The 19,864-nt window shown below is 44.5% G+C and overlaps 2 protein-coding genes across 5 annotated transcripts in view; one reads left to right on the top strand and one right to left on the bottom strand.

The window, feature by feature from the left end:
* LOC308663573 (cholinesterase-like) overlaps positions 1-19,864 on the top strand; it is a gene marked incomplete at its 5' end in the record, with an annotated part of 476,398 nt that overhangs the window by 405,259 nt on the left and 51,275 nt on the right. The gene's annotated exons all lie outside the window — the stretch shown is intronic.
* VARS2 (valyl-tRNA synthetase 2, mitochondrial) overlaps positions 1-19,864 on the bottom strand; it is a 40,473-nt gene that overhangs the window by 20,277 nt on the left and 332 nt on the right. For 2 of the 4 annotated variants that reach the window (XM_081320057.1, XM_081320056.1), the window contains exons 3-16: positions 19,039-19,397; positions 17,219-17,300; positions 15,646-15,746; positions 14,793-14,914; positions 14,187-14,253; positions 13,110-13,207; positions 11,095-11,176; positions 7,927-8,046; positions 7,734-7,845; positions 5,956-6,044; positions 5,742-5,825; positions 4,556-4,646; positions 4,324-4,451; positions 4,034-4,137 (exon numbers count right to left, since the gene is read on the bottom strand). In XM_081320057.1, the coding sequence (XP_081176183.1) occupies positions 4,034-4,137; positions 4,324-4,451; positions 4,556-4,646; positions 5,742-5,825; positions 5,956-6,044; positions 7,734-7,845; positions 7,927-8,046; positions 11,095-11,176; positions 13,110-13,207; positions 14,187-14,253; positions 14,793-14,914; positions 15,646-15,746; positions 17,219-17,300; positions 19,039-19,287 (1,529 nt within the window). In that variant the 5' untranslated portion in view covers positions 19,288-19,397. The remainder of the gene's footprint in view (positions 1-4,033; positions 4,138-4,323; positions 4,452-4,555; positions 4,647-5,741; positions 5,826-5,955; positions 6,045-7,733; positions 7,846-7,926; positions 8,047-11,094; positions 11,177-13,109; positions 13,208-14,186; positions 14,254-14,792; positions 14,915-15,645; positions 15,747-17,218; positions 17,301-19,038; positions 19,398-19,864) is intronic. The other 2 variants (XM_081320059.1, XM_081320058.1) reach the window with 1 other exon arrangement.

A 19,864-nucleotide genomic window follows, 5' to 3' on the forward strand; every position in this document is an offset into this window, starting at 1 on the left:
GATACCATCGACCATGGTATCCTGCTGCGGCGTCTCAGGGGGTTGGGAGTGGGAGGCACCGTTCTACGGTGGTTCTCCTCCTACCTTCAGGGCCGCTCGCAGTCGGTGTTGACAGGAGGGCAGAGATCCGCCCCGAGGCCTCTCATTTGTGGAGTTCCTCAGGGGTCGGTTCTCTCGCCTCTCCTGTTCAACATCTATATGAAGCCGCTGGGCAAGATCATTCGTGGTTTCGGGGTGGGGTATCACCAGTACGCTGATGATACCCAACTTTTTCTTTCCACCCCGAACCAACCCAGTGATGCCCTCTCCGTGATGTCCCGGTGCCTGGAGGCGGTTCAGGTCTGGATGGGGAGAAACAGGCTTCGTCTCAATCCCGCCAAGACTGAGTGGCTGTGCATATCGGCATCTCGGGTTAACCAAGTTATTCCACCTCTAACGATGGGGGGTGAGGTGTTACCCCCCGTTGATAGGGCTCGCAACTTGGGCGTCCTCCTGGACTCACGGCTCAATTTTGAAGATCACATAGGAGCCGTGACCAGGGGGGCTTTTGCACAGGTTCGCCTGGTGCGCCAGTTGCGTCCCTATCTGGACCGAGACGCCCTAAGCACAGTTACTCATGCGCTTGTGACCTCCCGTTTGGACTACTGTAACGCTCTCTACATGGGGCTGCCCTTGAAGACCACTCGGAGGCTTCAACTGGTGCAGAATGCGGCCGCGCGAGTTGTAATGGGGGTTTCCCGATACTCCCATGTAACACCTCTACTCCGCGAGCTGCATTGGCTTCCGGTTGCCCTCCGGGTGAAATTCAAGGTGCTGGTTATTACCTATAAAGCCCTACATGGCCTGGGTCCGGGGTTCGACCCTGTTTCCCCTGAGTTCGACCCTGTTTCCCCTGATGATGTGGACAGGATCATGGGGAGACTGAGCACCACCACCTGTTTGTTGGATCCGTGCCCCTCCTGGCTAGCTTATGCGGCTCGGGAGGGAACACGAGGCTGGTTCCATGCAGTAATAACTGCTTCTTTGAAGGAGGGTGTCTTCCCTGCCGCCTTGAAGGAGGCGGTGGTGAGGCCCCTTCTCAAGAAGCCTGCTTTGGACCCGGCTGTTTTAAACAACTATCGTCCAGTCTCCAACCTTCGCTTTCTGGCGAAGGTTGTTGAGAGTGTGGTGGCGCATCAGCTCCCTCTGTTCCTGGAGGAAACTGATTATCTGGACCCGTACCAATCGGGCTTCAGGCCCGGATACAGCACGGAGACGGCATTGGTCGCGCTGGTGAATGATCTCTGGAGGGCTAGGGACAGGGGTTGCTCCTCTGTCCTGGTCCTATTAGATCTCTCAGCGGCTTTCGATACCATCGACCATGGTATCCTGCTGCGGCGTCTCAGGGGGTTGGGAGTGGGAGGCACCGTTTTACGGTGGTTCTCCTCCTACCTCCAGGGCCGCTCGCAGTCGGTGTTGACAGGAGGGCAGAGATCCACCCCGAGGTCTCTCATTTGTGGAGTTCCTCAGGGGTCGGTCCTCTCACCTCTCCTGTTCAACATCTATATGAAGCCGCTGGGCGAGATCATTCGTGGTTTCGGGGTGGGGTATCACCAGTACGCTGATGATACCCAACTTTTTCTTTCCACCCCGAACCAACCCAGCGATGCCCTCTCCGTGATGTCCCGGTGCCTGGAGGCGGTTCAGGTCTGGATGGGGAGAAACAGGCTTCGTCTCAATCCCGCCAAGACTGAGTGGCTGTGCATATCGGCATCTCGGGTTAACCAAGTTATTCCACCTCTAACGATGGGGGGTGAGGTGTTACCCCCCGTTGATAGGGCTCGCAACCTGGGCGTCCTCCTGGATTCACGGCTCAATTTTGAAGACCACATAGGAGCTGTGACCAGGGGGGCTTTTGCACAGGTTCGCCTGGTGCGCCAGTTGCGTCCCTATCTGGACCGAGACGCCCTACGCACAGTTACTCATGCGCTTGTGACCTCCCGTTTGGACTACTGTAACGCTCTCTACATGGGGCTGCCCTTGAAGACCACTCGGAGGCTTCAACTGGTGCAGAATGCGGCCGCGCGAGTTGTAATGGGGGTTTCCCGATACTCCCATGTAACACCTCTACTCCGCGAGCTGCATTGGCTTCCGGTTGCCCTCCGGGTGAAATTCAAGGTGCTGGTCATTACCTATAAAGCCCTACATGGCCTGGGTCCGGGCTATTTGAGGGAACACCTGCTGCCGGCATCAAACGCCCTTCGCCCAGTGCGCTCCCACAGGGAGGGTCTGCTCAGGGTGCCGCCGGTGAGAGATTGCCGGCGGGTGACACCCAGGGATAGGGCCTTCTCTGTGGGAGCGCCTGCCCTCTGGAACCAGCTGCCGGTGGAGCTGAGGACTGCCCCCGACCTCCGATCATTCCGCCGGGGCCTGAAGACCTGGCTCTTTGAGCTCCCAGGCCCAGGCTGAGGAGAAATTTTTAATTCGGGTTTTAATGTATACAGGGTAATTTAATATTTTTTAATTGGTTTTTTAACTTTTGTATGTGGATTTTTAATTCCCTGTAAACCGCCCTGAGTCCTCAGGGAATAGGGCGGTATATAAATGCAACTAAATAAATAAATAAATAAATATTTGAGGGAACACCTGCTGCCGGCTGCAAACGCCCTTCGCCCAGTGCGCTCCCACAGGGAGGGTCTGCTCAGGGTTCCGCCGGTAAGAGATTGCCGGCAGGTGACACCCAGGGATAGGGCCTTCTCAGTGGGAGCGCCTGCCCTCTGGAACCAGCTGCCGGTGGAGCTGAGGACTGCCCCCGACCTCCGATCATTCCGCCGGGGCCTGAAGACCTGGCTCTTTGAGCTCTCGGGCCCAGGCTGAGGAGAAAATTATTTTAATTGGGGTTTTTAATAGTACAGGGTGGATTTAATATTTTTTAACTTGGTTTTTAACTTTTGTATGTTTGATTTTTAACTCCCTGTAAACCGCCCTGAGTCCTCAGGGAAAGGGCGGTATATAAATGCAATAAAATAAATAAATAAATAAATAAATAAAAGCTAGGAGCTAAAGGAGTTAAACCTTTAAAGTTCAGGAAGGAGAGGTTTACATTATCAGTGCAACTTCTAAAAGGTTAATAAATGTAAGGATGCTCAAATTGTACAAGGAAAGCTAAGCATGGCATTGGAAGACCTTTGCAAAGTGCATTGAAGGTTCCTATGGGGTCCTTGGTGCCCTCTCAGCTTGGTGGTTTTCTTGCAAACATTTCACTAACGAACTAGGTAATATCATCAGTGCTATGATATTGTGTATAATATGTACATATTTTTGTCAAATGTTTTACCCTGTCTGACCTCCCGTGACTTCTTGGCAGCTTCTCACAAAATCTGTCCCATCACCCTGGAGGGAGGGAGGCAAAAGGGGGACAGGTGTTCTGTCCCAGCCTACTACGTCCTTGTTACTTCACAAGGCAACCCCTAATTTAGCAGTAGACTGGACAAATAAACCCCTTTCACTGAAGTTACAGACCTTGTCCACAAACAGAACAGAGCACGAGCCAAAACAAGAAATAGCTCACTGGTAAAATAAACAGACCATCGTCTCTGGACACAGAAGTTCTTTGCGAACGGTTGCCTCCAGCAACCGGCCCTGCCCACACATTCCCTTTTTGTTACGCAGCCCCCAAGGCGTGGCTTCTCACTGCTTTCTCCTTCTCCCCGGAGTCGCCCCATTGCCTCCCTCTGATTTACTCGTGTGACCTGCCTACGTTTCCGAGGGTCTCTGAGGTCTTCCAGCTGTGCTTCCTCCGAGTCTGACTCCGCCTCCCAGCCGAGCTGGCTTTCAGCTTGACCACGAGTGGAGGGGCCAGGTTCTTCCTCACTTCGTAAGTCTGGTAACTCATCAGAGCCTTCCTCCTCCTCTGATGGCTCTCCAGGCCCCCCTCCTCCTCCTCCTCCTCCTCCTCCTCTGATTCCTCGGACTCAGCTGCCGGGATCACAGGCTGGCCCGGAATCACAACAACAGGAGGGAGCCCAACGTAAACATTTCAGGGTCCCATTACCTGCAAATGGGAAGGACTAAGCAATGGTCTTTCGCACCCCGATAGAGCCCTTTCTCCTTCAAAGCAGCCAACACTTTCTCTCGAGCCAGGAATCGATGCAGTCCCTGAAAAAGGAACCACCCATGTCCAAACGAGCTCGGTGGCATCTGTTTTACTATGGCAACTGGTTGAGTTGCCTCTTCAGAAGGGACAATTACCCACCCACCCCGAAAAGAAGAAAAAAGTCCACACCATCTGTTCAGTGGTGCTGAGTGAAACCCAGCCGTTAGGAATTCCAAAAATGGACTGACCTGCACCCATTCCCCGCACTCTGCGGTCATCGTGCCGTTTTCGGCAATAACTGAAACGAGTGGCAAGTTGTGCCTCTGGGCCAGTTTGTAGTCGACGTGGTTGTGTGCTGGAGTAACCTTCACAGCCCCTGAAAGACGGTGCAAAGCACAAGCTGGAGAGGGATCTTTCCAGGCAAGCATTTGCAAACATCAACCTCTGGCTCCTGCCAGGCGGGAGAGGCCTGTTTCTCACCTGTGCCCATCTGCAGCTCCACTGCTGGATCCGTAATGATAGGAAGGAGATGCCCGGTGAACGGGTGGCACAGTCTCTTGCCGTGCAAGTGCTGCCAAAAACATGCCAGAAAGACAGTTCAGGTCATACATGTGTAGGGTCAAGAGATTCTGCCTGAAATAAACAGATGGGCAAACATCTTTGTCAACAGGGCCTCCCATGGACTCAACAGGATACAACGTACAAAGCTGCTGTGTCCCATTTTAGACAATAAGGTGATGGAGGCCAGTATTACAGGCATTGTTTATTGGGGTCTCCCTAAAGCCGTGTTTCTCAACCTTGGCAACTTTAAGTTGGGTGTACATCAAATCCCAGAGTTCCCCAGTAACTTCCTGGCTGAGGAACGCTGGGAGTAGAAGTCCATACAGCTCAAAGTTACCAAGGTTGACAAACATTGCCCTAGAGCCGGGGTAGGCAACCTTGGTTCTTTTATGACTCGTGGACTTCAACTCCCAGAATTCCTGAGCCAGCCACGCTGAGGGGAAAGGGAGAGGTTTCCAAGCTGAGCCATGCTGGCTCAGGAATTCTGGGAGTTGAAGTCCACGAGTCATAAAAGAGCCAAGGTTGCCTACCCCTGCCCTAGAGTAAGAATAATTTATCTGAAGTCCAGAAGTTATATATACCTCCCTGGACCTCTTTTGGCAGTCCCCTTATATTCCAAAATCACAGGGCAAGATGTCAGTGACAGCAACAGAAAATGACACCACGCATTGAAAAAAAGATGTAAAATTGCTAAGTTATGTCCCAAAAGTTTAATACATCTTTTTTTTCTGACTCTCACATCACCTTCCAGCTTTTCTGCCTCCAGAGATGCCATATATCAGAGTTCCCCAATGTTTCCAGCTATGCGGACCAGCGGGGGGGGGGGAGGGGGAGAGAAGAGGGGATGGTTCAGCTCCATTTGTGCAAGCAGTGTGCACACACGCCTGCTGCTCACTTAAATGGTGCGTGCACACTCACCCACTGCTCACAGAATTGAGCGCTCACTGGCCATTTTCATGGCCCGGTTGCAAACCCTTCACTGCTCACTAGTGGGCCACAGGCTACAGGTTGGGGCCCCTGCCGTGTATCTCCCCATATCTCTTGTACTTTTAGAAGATGGGAGAAGTTGGGTGGGGGTGGGGGTGGGGTAGGGCAAGTCCTCCACCTTATGTCCTTCCTGGTCAAGGATCTCAATCAGAGAGAACCACTTAACTCTATAATTCAAGATGGCTTTGTTTTTCTGTCTTTCCTTCAGGAAAAGAAAAAAGAGAAGGACACAACCCATTACATTTACAAGATTTAATAACATTAAATGTGATCTCAGAACAGATCAAATTTCCTTTTACTCTGAAAGGAGGCCTTGGGCAGAACAGCCTTACCAAGTAGCGTGAGTCATCGGGGTGAATGGCAACAGCCACATCGCCAAACATTGTCTCAGGGCGAGTAGTAGATACAGGAACTTCCATGCCTGTTTTTATCAAGGAAAGGTAGTTGTCATTGGAATGAAAAATAAATAATTTTAAAGAGCCATCCAACATTACTGCAACTATCTTTAATTGTTGTATGATTGTTTGCCACCCAGTCACTTTTTTTGAAATGGGGGAAATTGAAGAAGTAAACAAATAAACAAACAAAATAATAATAATAATAATAATAATAATAATAATAATAATAATAATAATAATAATAATAATAATAATAATAATAATAAAGTTGGAAGGGACCTTGGAGGTCATCTAGTCCAACCCCCTGCTAAGGCAGGAAACCCTTTGTTTTTACCAGCAAGAAATGCTGGTAAAAACAAAGGTAGTCACCTGCCTGGAGCCCTTTGTGATCAATAATAATAATAATAATAATAATAATAATAATAATAATAATAATAATAATAATAATAATAATAATAATAATAATAATAATAAAGTTGGAAGGGACCTTGGAGGTCATCTAGTCCAACCCCCTGCTAAGGCAGGAAACCCTATACCATTTCAGGCAAATGGATGTCCAGTCTCTTCTTAAAAATTATTTAGATAGATGACCAGTTGCCTGTGTCCTTCAGGAATATTTAAAGTTAACTCAGATAGAGATGTGGTTGAGTAAGGAGTCGGCAATTTAAAGAATTTTGTAATGAAAGCATTCATCCTTGCTTAGGAAAATGTCTAAGGTTAACCAATTCTTAGCTTTTTAAATTCTTTTCACAGCAAAGTGTCCTGCACATTCAGGCTTTTTCTCCTTTACAGCACTTCTTAGACTGACCCTGGGAAGCTGTATAGGCAAATGGTCATTCCAGGGAATGATGGGAGCAAAAATGAAAAAAAAGGAAGACAACCTATGTTATACAAAATGCTTTTTTATCGTGAAAAGAGGTAAAATCCCAAGAGACCCTCACAGTTCATTCATTTTCCAAACAGGTGAATTTAGACCTGGCAATTAGGCCAGACACTAATTCTCCATGTTGAAAGTAAATAAAACAGATTTACATCAAGCCTTATCTCCAAAACACTGTGTCTCAACAGCTGTAACTTTTTAAGCCTGCTGGCACGGGTGTTCTGGAGTTGAAACCCACATTGTAAAGTTGCTGGACTAGAAAAACAATGCTCCAGAGCAGCGGTTCTAAAGCACCCTGCTGTGGCACATGGGTATCCTGTCATGCCTCGCTTAGCAACAGAGTTGCTAGTTCCAACTGCAATCCTGAAAATATCCAGCAAGAATTGGGACCAGCCAGTAGCCAAAACTCTCGGCATCGCAAAATTAAAGGTAAAGGTTCCCCTGCACATGCGTGCTAGTCGTTTCCAACTCTAGGGGCTGGTGCTCATCTCCGTTTCAAAGCCGAAGAGCCAGTGCTTGTCCAAGGACGTCTCCGTGGTCATGTGGCCGGCATGACTAGACGCCAGAGGCGCACGGAACGCTGTTACCTTCCCACCGTAGTGGTCCCTATTTTTCTACTTGCATTTTTACGTGCTTTCGAACTGCTAGGTTGGCAGAAGCTGGGACAAGTAACAGGCGCTCACTCTGTTACGCGGCACTCGGGATTCGACCCGCCAAACTGCCGACCTTCTGATCGACAAGCTCAGGGTCCTAACCCACTGAGCCACCACGTCCCTTATCGCAAGATTATCATCCCATTAAAACGCAAGCTGCCTCAGGAGCGCCAACTCACTTTCCTCTCCTTCGACTTTGTAGGCAAAGGTCTCCAATACCCCAAACAGCACTTTGTCCTCAAGTCCAGGCACAGAGAGCTTTGTCCGTCCTTCTATCTGTCTATTCTCCACCTGCCAGGGATACAGTCTGTCAGTTTCTAGTCTCTAAATGTTACCAAAGTCCTCATTTGAGGCTGTACTCCAACCGCATACCTCAATGTCAGAAATGGCCGACTGCAAGGCACAAGACCAGTTCACCAGGCGCCTGTCTCGATATATCAGGCCTTGTTCATGAAGTTGCACAAAAGCCTCTGTCACGGCTTGAGAGAAACGCTGGACAAGAAGAGAAGGAGATTATTGATGAATGCTAGAAAGTTATTTTTGGCTTGATTGACAGAATAAGAACTGTGTTGGTCTGAATATGAGACAGTATATACTATGGGGGAAAGAGAGGGAATTAGTTGTTGTAAAGTTTTGAGATTCGTTATTGATGATATTTAAATGTAATGGAATCATTGTGCCTAGCTGCCACATTACTTTTCAAATATGTAAATATAATATTGGAAAGTTAATAAAAAAATTTGAGGGGGGGAAAAAGAAAAAAAAAGAAGAGAAGGAGAATTGTTACAATAAATCTGTCTTTTTCAAACTAAGACATGTGGAGTTTAACTCCCAGAATTCCCTTGCTACTGCTGAAGTTGAAGTCCACATCTTAAAGTTGCTAAGGTTGAAAAACATTACCATAAAGGCTAATTTGCCTCATAAATCAAAACTGAATTCCCTCTTACTGATTCCTAATTAATGCTACAGCCACAAAGACTCCACTAAGAACACTTAGGACCAATTCTGAAATGGAAAAGTTACTGTTGTGATTCAGGGTCAGCCTGTGGGTTCGGCAGTTGGGTCGGACGACTCAGAGGAGGAGGAGGGGGGTGTTGAAGAGCTTGATGAGAGCCCCCAGCCAGGCCCCTCTCATCTGGTCATGACGCAGACCCAGCTGTGTGAGCCTGACAGCGTGGATGAAGATGACCCACAGCTGGCCCTGTTCAAGGACGCCCGACGCAGGAGGCAGTCAATCAGGAGTAAACAGAGGAAGGCAATGAGGCTCCTCGGAAGGAGGCAGAGAGAAGCCACGCCCTGAACTGTATTTAAGGGGGAATGCGTGGGAGGGCTGGTTTGCTGAAGGCAACCGCTTGAATAGTTCCTGTTTCATAGCTCCTGTTTCATGGTTGGTGTCTGTTTTATGTTAATAAATTTGGCAGGCTTTATTCCAGCCTCTTGCCGTTTGTAAAGGGGTTGTCCCTGCCTTTTCTGCAGGGCCGGTAGCAGGCTGGTACAGAACAGTTACATTCCAAATTACAAATGGAAAGTTAACTTCTCCCCTTCAAAAGAACTGATGTTAACAGAGGCTTATTTTAATAAACATTTTCCTGCATATTTCCCCTTTTTTTTAAATAAAAGGGAGATAGAAAAAGGGAGACTTGTCAGCCAATAAACCTGATATCTCTCTGGGCAATTGAACCTAGGTATTTTTATACCCAGGTTCAGTACTGAAGCCAATAACCACTGATTCTCTCGTTAAGAAAATGACCATTCCCCAAAAGACAAACAACTGAAATTGCTCAGCGTCCCCAAATTAATGGTTAAGGCAAGACATCGTCTTAAAGCACCTGCCAAAATCCCAAAACAGAAAACACTCAATGGGAGACACTAATGGGAGCAGAAAATGATATGAAATCTAAAATGGGGTTTCATTTGTAAATGTCTCTTATCTTTCCCTTGAATTTCACATTTAGTCTGGTAAAAATTTCCTTTTGATCCTTTCCTCAGCTGATCTCAGGGTATCAGCAGACAGCCATTTTTATCTTCTTTTGTTTCTTATATATTTATATATTATATTTATATTTATTAAATTTTTATACCGCCCTTCTCCCGAAGGACTCAGGGCGGTGTACAGGGCAATAAATATTAAAAAACAAAGTACAAAAGTTAAAAAACAATTAAATAATTATGTCCGATATATACAATAATAAAACCATGTTAAAAACCCAACCCCAAACCCATCAAACCAGGCCGGATTGCTCAAATAAGTTTTTAGATCCCGCCAGAAGGAGCGAAGGTCGGGGGCCATCCGGAGCTCAACCGGCAAGCGGTTCCACAGGTCTGGCGCGCCCACAGAGAACGCCCTCCCCCTGGGCGCCGCCAGTCGACACTCTTTGACCGACGGCACCCTAAGGAGGCCTTCTCTGTGGGAGCGCACTGGACGAAGGGAAGTCGATGCTGGCCGCAGGTGCTGCCGTAGGTAATCCGGACCCATGCCATGTAGATTATTTTGAATGGCTTCATCTTTAACAATACCACACAATTTGGTCCAGAGTTCTTCAGGCACTGCATCTATGAAATTCAGTCTATTAAATCAGTATCATTGGGACATGGAAGCCCCTTCACCACTTCAAGGTAATGATCCATGCAGGAGTTTGGTTTTTTTTATCGCATTTATATCCCGCCCTTCTCCGAAGACTCAGGGCGGCTTACAATCTAAGAAGCACAAATCAATGTGCCTGTACAAAATGGGAAATGGACATTTACAGGTAGTCCTTGACTTACGGCTTAATGACCATGATGGACACCCACAAAAGGGTATTCAATTCCAACAGCCAGATCCCACTCTACAATCACCTGACTGTATTCCAGACCCTTGGCAATCATCCCACATTTATGGCTGTTTTAAGCATCCTGTGGTACTATGACCACAATTAAGAAGAAACTGGACAACCATTTGTCTGAAATGGTATAGGGTTTCCTGCCTGAGCATGGGGTTGGACTAGATGACCTCCAAGGTCCCTTGGAGGTCATATTATTATTATTATTATTATTATTATTATTATTATTATTATTATTATTATTATTATTATTATTATTATTATTATTATTATTATTATTATTTACACTTTGGCCAAAAACTGGCATTTATTTCCAGATTTTGGCAAATTCACACCATAGGAAACAACGGGTTCTCTTAACAACTGCAGCATCCACTTCATGAGTGTGCCATTCATTTTACGACCAACATGTATGCTTAAAGACTGCTGCAATTGGGTCAGTTGTGTAGGTGACTTGCTTTATGACCATCATAACGTACAATCATAATGGACAGACTCCATTACGGTTGCAAATCAAGCTACCTGTGTGCATGTGTCATTTTACACACAGCATAGCTTACCTTGTGCAGACAGAGTTTTGTCTGCTGAATACTAAAACTTGTAAAGTGGACCCTATTAAATTGAGACCTTGCTGCCTTTTGCTCTCTGAACGTGGGGAAAGAATACAGAAAGCCTGGCCAACAGAAAACATTTGCTGGTAGAGATATCAACTACTCACTGCATCCATAGTAAAGCTGGCTCTATCCCAGTCCAAAGATGCTCCCATCTCTTTCAGCTGTTGGAATATTTCATTCCCTTTCCTGATATTGCAGAAAGACAAAATAAAACAAATCTTTTTTTGGTCAGAAATATAAAGGAAAATAGAAAGCATTTGACAGGGTTAGATGTTCAGAGAGAAACTGCCCAGTTTCTACTTTCAATAACCTGTTTCAGAGTTTCTCAACCTCAGCCACTTTTAAGAGGTTTGCGCTTCAGCTCCCAGAATTCCCCAGCCCGTATTTATTTATTATTTGGATTTATATACCGCCCCTCTCCCGAAAGACTCGGGGCGGTGTATAGGGCAATTAAAACACTATATACAACACATAATATACAAAAATTAAAATAAATTAAACCAAGTAGCCCTAAACAATAAAACACGTTCTAAAATTTAAAAATTAAAATCTAAAATCCCAGTCCCTCAGTCCAGGCCGGCAAGCTCAAATAGCCAAGTCTTCAGGTCGCGGCGAAAAGAGCAAAGGTCGGGAGCCATCCGGAGCTCAACAGGGAGCTGATTCCAGAGGGCAGGTGTGCCCACAGAGAATGCTCTCCCCCTGGGGGCCGCCAGTTGACATTCCCTGACCGACGGCACCCTGAGGAGGCCCTCTCTGTGAGAGCGCACAGGACGATGGGAAGTTAATGCCGGCAAAAGGTACTCCCGTAAATAATCCGGGCCCATGCCATTTAGGGCTTTATAGGTCATCACCAGCACCTTGAATCTCACCCGGAAGACAACTGGAAGCCAATGCAGCTCGCGGAGCAGAGGTGTTACATGGGAGTATCGGGAGACCCCCAACAGAACTTGCGCGGCCGCATTCTGCACCAGCTGGAGCCTCCGAGTGGTATTCAAGGGCAGCCCCATGTAGAGAGCGTTGCAGTAGTCTATCCGAGAGGTCACGAGCGCATGAGTGACTGTGCGTAGGGCATCTCGGTCCAAATAGGGCCGCAACTGGCGCACCAGCATACTGATGATACCCCACCCCAAAACCACGAATGATCTCACCCAGCGGCTTCATATAGATGTTGAACAGAAGGGGCGAGAGGACCGACCCTTGAGGGACTCCACAAACGAGAGGCCTCGAGGCCGACCTCTGCCCCCCTACCAACACCGACTGCGAACGACCCAGGAGGTAGGAGAACCACTGTAAAACAGTGCCACCCACTCCCAACCCCCTGAGGCGCCGCAGTAGGATACCATGGTCGATGGTATCAAAAGCCGCTGAGAGGTCTAATAGGACTAGGACAGAGGAGCAACCCCTGAGCCGAGCCCGCCAGAGATCATTCACCAGTGCGACCAATGCCATCTCCGTGCTGTACCCGGGCCTAAGCCCGATTGGTAGGGGTCCAGATACCTTAGTTACTCAAGCTGAAAAACACTATTTTTTTCATCTATTTAACCTTAAGATGAAATCATTCCTATCTAATCTATTCTTAAACCAGAATTAGCCACCTGCCAGATACAGATACCCGCCACCTGCTGATCTTTTGTAGCCAAAAGCTAAAGGGGTTTCCACAGCATTATTTATTTATATTTCGCATTTCTAAACCACCCATATGCCCTCAAAGAGCAGGTACAATAAAACTTCAAAGTATAAAGCAATATACATAAAAATTAAAATGCTAGAGTTAAATTTTGTTTTTTTTTTAAAAAAATTACTTTTTCTTGAAATAGCAAATAGTTCTATTTATTTATCCAAGAGGTAAACATATACTATATTCCTTTTTCCTCATATTTTCCAAACAACAACCCTGTGAGGTGGGTTGGGCTGAGAATGAGTGGCTGACCCAAAGTCACATAGTTAGCTTTCATGACTAAGGCGGGATTAGAACTCATAGTCTCCTGGTTTCTAGGCCAACACCTTCACCACAACACCAAACTGGCTCTTAAACCTTCAAGAGACTCAGCCTATTGTTAGTTCAGAAAATGGTCACTACCAAGTTCACCCATTGCACCCTCTTCATCCTAATACTCACTCCTCGATCCACTTCCAAACTTCTTGGAGAAATTCATCACGTGAGAGTTCTTGGCGCAAAACTCCCCGTTCTTTCCAGATCTTTTTTTCTACCACAGCCTGATCAGATGAAGAAAGAACATAAAAACTTGTGAGAGACTCACAAGTGAAACCAAGAATCTATCCCAATGATATACAGCTAGTCCTTGACTTACAACCAACTGACCCCAAAATTTCCATTGCTAAGCAAAACAAGTGAGTTTTGCCCCATTTTAGGAACTTTTTTGCCTTAATTGCAATCGCTACAGTTGTTAAGTTAGTAACATAGTTGTTAAGTGAATCTGGCATTCCCCATTGACTTTGCTGGTCACAAGGTCGCAAATACTGATCACATGACCTCTGGCCACTGCAACCGTCATAAATACATGTCAGTTGCCAAGTATCCAAAGTATGATCATGATCATGTGGGAGCACCAGGCCTGTGGAACCAGCTCCCCCATGAGCTTCAGACAGCCCAAGATCTCCGGTCCTTTCGCCACGGCCTCAAAACACTCCTTTTCCACCTGGCTGACCTGGACTGACAGGGATTTTAATTATGTTTTTAATTTTTAACTCTAACTTTTAATTTATTTTAATTTTAATTTTAATTTATTGTACAGAGGCCTTTAATTTTAATTTTTATCTTAACTTCTGTATTTATTATATGTTACTGTTGTTAGCCGCCCTGAGTCCTTTGGGAGATAGGGCGGCATATAAGTCCCAATAATAAATAAATAAATAAAACAGTCAAAAGCTACTTTTGCCAGTGCCACTGAACAGTCACTAAACGAATTGTTGTAAATCAAGGACTACTGGTATATTTAAATGAGCTGAGATTTCTTTTTATGTTTTCTGGTTTGCTTAAAAGCCACTGCGACAGTCTTCCGCTTGAGGCAGAAAGTTGGGTTAAAATATGCTTAGCAATTCACATCCACCCGGTTTTCCACCCCAAGAATCCTTCCAGTTAAGTCTAAAAGGATCAGAGTCCTTACAGGAAGCGGAAGACTGATCAATTATTATTCAGGATTAAAAGCTTCAGCTTTGAACTGCCAATCCTCACCTGAGTTGCAATCCCAGCATGATCAGAACCTGGAAGCCAGAGAACTCGATAGCCTTGCATTCGTCTCCTGGAACACATCAAGGAGAAACAAATCTAGAATTCAACTATCTTCTTTAAAAGTTCCAAATCCTTAGATGGCTTATAGATTCAAACAGAAATGGCCAAAATGCAGAGGAACAGGAAGGAAAAAGGAAAAGTACTGCTGTCAGCTCAGGCAATATTTCTCAAACTTAGCCAGATTTAAGATGTGTGGACTTCAACTCCCAGAATTCCTCAGCCAGCACGGCTGAGGAATTCTGGGAGTTGAAGTCCACACATCTTAAACTTGCCAAGGTCAAGAAACACTAAATTAAGGAAAGGGTTGTCCCAGGTTTGGAAGACAGGCCACATCATTGCCAATAGGAGCAATTCAACCACATCACTCTAATTTCCCAGAAGTAGTGCCATTTTTTGTATTCGTCTCCCTTTTTTAAAGATATCTCTATTTCTCAGTGATTCGGCATGACCAAAATGCATCAATAATGTACTTAAAGCCTGTGGAGTCCATTGCTATTAATGCTCAAGGATATGCACGACCATTTCCCAACTCTCTAGGAACACACTTACCATCGTACCAAAGCATCTTCGATAGCCACCGTCAAGGCATGCCCCAGGTGAAGGGATCCTGTGACATTAGGTGGGGGCAGAGAGATAGAAAACGTTTCTGGCTGCCTATGGGGCAGGTGTTGCTGTCAAAAAGAGGAACTGGATTTAGCATCGATCTGATTTCATCTCCATATCATCCTATTGAGGATCCAGGCTGGTAGTACAAACCCTGAAACTCTTAAAAATGTGACAGAAGTGCCTTCTTCTCCAGTTTGTTTACAAACTAAGTATGAAAACACTAGTTTGACTAGCGTTTCCCAAAGAAAATACTATTCACAGGGAAACACTCATTTAATTCAAATTTTTACAGCTAGTCCTCAACTTACAACTGTAATTGAGCCAGGAATGATGACTATAAGTCATGCTAGTAGCAGGTCATTACATGGCCAACCCAACTTTATGACACTTTTTTTACAGAAGTCATTAAGCAAGCCCATTGTCTGCAATAGTTTTTTGTGTTTTTTTTTGCTGGAAACTGGAAGTTGGTTTCCGGTGCAAAAATGTTGTAAATTAGAGTCACATGACTGTGGGATGCTACGAATAGCCACAAATGTAGGCCTGTTGCCAAATACCCAAAATGCAAATCACATGACATCAAGGGGTTCCCCACTTGACTCATCATATCTAAGGAATGTCACAGGTGCATGAGAAATTGTGTGAAATGCATCCTCAGTTGATTGGATTGGATGACTAAAATAGTCACTATTATGAGAGAAGGAAGAAAAACGTTTTATCAGCTTTCTCACCTATCAAAAGTTGGTACATTTGCTCATGACAAAGACTAATATTAATAATCTTACAGAAACATTTTTACCTGGTATTCTGGTTTAAAAAAACCTTCTTTCACCCACCAAGGATACCAGGCAGCTTCAACATAGCGTGGACTATAGGAGGTGGGCAAAGGTGCTGAGGTATCTATGGGAAAGAAAGTCAGATTAAGAATCCATAAATAAAATGGGCGCTTCTGCAATTCACACGTCCAAAATTTTGTTATATGAGCGCAGCAAAATTGAGCACAAGACACAGCAACAGCCATTCTAAAATTCTAAGCTTTCAGATGTTAATAAAGACATCTCTAGTACTGATGATCAAGTCAAAAACATCTGGAGAACATGTGGACAGAATCTCAGATTTCTAACAGTATGACAAAATAGAAGTATAACTGCATGCAAAAATTATGCTAACTGAGCATATAAAAATATTGAGGAATAAAAAACCAGGCCCATGGACAATTTAATGCCACAAACCTCATAAAATGTTCCAATTTAAGTTAATTCTTTTATTAAATTTATTATAATTGCCCATACTGTTAGATTCAAGGTGGCATACAAAATCCAGAGGCACAATTAAGCATAGATAAATAATCAGCCTGGACTAAAACAATCAAAATGATAAACCATACAGATGTGACCAGGGCCTCACAGATATACCCATGAGGTAAAGGTAAAGGTTCCCCCGCACATGTGTGCTAGTCGTTTCCAATTCTAGGGACCGGTGCTCATCTCCATTTCAAAGCTGAAGAGCCAGCGCTTGTCCGAGGATGACTCCGTGGTCATGTGGCCAGCATGACTAGTCGCCAAAAGCACACGGAACGCTGTTACCTTCCCACCGTAGTGGTCCCTATTTTTCTACTTGCATTTTTACGTGCTTTCGAACTGCTAGGTTGGCAGAAGCTGGGACGAGTAACAGGTGCTCACACTCTGTTACGTGGCACTCGGGATTTGACCCGCCAAACTGCCAACCATCTGATAAACAAGCTCAGCGTCCTAACCCACTGAGCCACCGCTTCCCTCTACCCATGAAGACAGAGCCAAATTTTAAGGATGGCTGCCATTTTCTTCTAAATACTCTCTCATTCACTTTACAGACAACCTATGAAATAACCTTTTCTTAGAAAACAAAATTAATAAAATGTCCTGTGACTGGCCTATGTGGCCTTACTTTACCTAGCATATTGTTTCTATGGGACAAACAATTCTTGGCACATTAAAAAGGACACAAGTTAGTTTCATTTTTTGTTTTTTTGTATAGACTTATTAGTTTAGAATGAGGAGTATCAAATCAATTGCGTTCCCAAATTAGTCTGGAGAAAATTGGAGGAGTAAAGAGAGACATTTTTCTAACCAACTCTGCCTAATAATCTTTCTGACAGCCAAACATATGAAGAGGAATTTAATACAAGTGTATGGAGACAGTAAAAGTGGAATGGATCTCACTATCAGATCCAATCCTGGTTATATGTTAGCTCCATTCCTGTCTTGTCTTTTTTTTTACTAGCCCACGAGGAAGCCAAAAATCCATGCTAGCCACCAGTTAACAACTTACACACAGAGACAAAGACATGAAAATCCTGAAAGCTGATTTGAAACAGACTATTCCCATCCTACCTTTTTTCTGTCCAACTATAGTTGGGATGTCATATTCCACCATGTTTTTTGAGGAAATGGTCTTGCCTTGATTTGAAGTTTCCTTCAAAGAGGAGGAAAAAGAGGGGAGGGTGTAAAAAAAAAGTTTTTAAAAGAGAAAAAAAATAAACTTAGTTGTTTATCTACATTTATTTGACTTGTATAATGCCAAACCCTATAGGACACATGGCAGTTAACCATGACGTGTTAAATCATCCAAGATAAATAATGAAACACTAAAATAATAAAATAAAAAAAACAAAACATCACTTTTAAGTCATTGTGATGATCTTGAAATCCTAAAAAATAATGTCACCATCAATCTAGACAAAAATGTACCCTCCCATAATGTATTCAATCAAGATGGCACCAATCCATTGACAAGCTGGACCATAGGGACATATTGGAGATGTAGCCCAGAGCGAGGAGCTGCATTCCGGAGGACCAAGAGACAGCGAAGTTTAGATAGTTTGGTGAGGAGAAAGAGGGACAAGACAGCTCCTCTCTAGGAGTTCTTTAATTGGCAAGATTTCTGTCTGTAGGTGAAAACAATAAAAGAAAACTACTTTGAAGAGCTGGGTGTGTCTTTCTTGTTTTTTGGAACCTGACAGATCCTACTTACATGGCAGCTGCCCTACTGCCTAAGATCTCTTCCCAAGGCCTAGACATGATCTTAAGGAAGGTGATATATCATGTTTTCAACCTCCATAGGGGCCAAAAAACATGGTTCCCCTCTGATAGCAACCACCTCTGACGATCAGATTGGTCTTTATGGTGATGACCTGCCAGATACAAGGGGTCAGGATCACATGAAAACTTCTAATTCAGAAGATTTATTGCTCCAGAACTATACATAAGAATCTAGTCAACTAATGATTCATAAATTGGTACTAGATAGGAATCAAGGGACTTTTTTTGGGGGGGGGGGTTGGAATGGGATCACTTGTGGCAACCTAATGATTCCAGACTAATAACTCTCCTAACTTTGCCCCCATCGGCTCTGTCTCTTCTTCTCCTACATGACCTTTCAGAAGACAAAGCTCTTCTAAACTTGTATTCCTCAACTTACAACAGTTCGTTTAGAAACTGTCCAAAGTTACAAAAGCACTGGAAAAAAGTGACTTATGACAGTTTTTCACACTTACAACCATTGCAGCATTCCCATGGTCGCATGATCAAAATTCAGATGCTTGGCAACTGGTTCATATTTATGATGTTTGCAATGTCCTGGGGGTCATGTGATCACCTTTTGTGACCTTCTGACAAACAAAGTCAATGGGGAAGCCAGATTCACTTAACAACCTTATTACTAACTTAACTGCAGTGATTCACTTAACAACTGTGGCAACGTCATAAAATGGGACAAAACTCACTTAAGAAATGTCTTGCTTAACAACATATATTTTGGGCTCAGTTGTGGTCATAAGTCAAGGACTACAAGTATATAACATAGATATTTTGAATTGTGCTATTGTACAGATTAATGATGCCTTATTTATTAATTTACTGTATTATAAAGTTAAGAGGATGTATGTATGTTTATACATCTTTATATTTACCAGGAATTCTGTGAAGGTCCAGTACAGATGGATCTGGATAACAGCTGATAAATAATATTTGTAGCAGCCAGTGACCAGAATGCCACAGTTAACCATTGATATGAGAAAATCACAGCAAGTTCTACAAACAACAAGCAGAACTTACCCTAGCTTTGACAGGAAGATGCTGATGTTTTTAAAAATCAAGGCATTACTTTTGACCAAATGTGGTTATTAATGTCAGTTCCCATTAAGCAGCCTTACCTTGGATCCAGCAGCCATCTGAGCTTCAATAGCCTCCATCTTTTTCCACAGCCGCTTTTGTCTTTGTTCCTTATTTTTTAGATGATCCATCTTCCCCACTTGCTTATTAAGATCGGTCTTACTTCCTTGGGAATAACCTCTCCTCCATCCACCAAATTCATCCCAGTGCCTCTTCTCTGCCCGGAGAAGCAGACGGCAAAGAACAGACATATTCCGATGGGAAGCAGAATTAAGATGGGCTGAAGGCATCTTTGACTGTAGGTGTGCTTAGTCCTCTTGCACACCAGCCTTCTCCCTTCCATCCCATACACACATGCTTCCAATCGTCACTTTTCCATCTCTTGTATTGCGGGTGGAACCTGGAGAAATAAATACCATACCAATTATATAAATAAGGTTATAAACACATGAGGTATTACTTGTCCATAATCTTCCGTCTATCCGAATGAACGAACCTTTATTATCAAAGAACAACATGTATACATTCAGATTGGCTGAGCCTCCCTTCGTGCCCCACCACCCCACAACTCACAGTGACAACAAACCCACCAAAAAAAGAACATAAATTCCTGCTCCCTGTGGATGGGTGGGTGGGTGGATGGATGAACAGAAGGAAGGAAGAAGAAAGAAGTGGGAAAGAAAGAAAGAAAGAAAGAAAGAAAGAAAGAAAGAAAGAAGAAAGAAAGAAAGAAAGAAAGAAAGAAAGAAAGAAAGAAAGAAAGAAAGAAAGAAAGAAAGAAAGAAAGAAAGAGAGAGAGACATATAGGTGGCCTTTCTGATATTCATTCTGCAATTACACATATGGAACAAACTTTTGTTGATGTAC

The sequence above is a fragment of the Vipera berus genome (genome assembly GCF_964194415.1).
Source record: "Vipera berus genome assembly, chromosome: 2".
In the NCBI taxonomy this organism is placed as follows: domain Eukaryota; kingdom Metazoa; phylum Chordata; class Lepidosauria; order Squamata; family Viperidae; genus Vipera; species Vipera berus.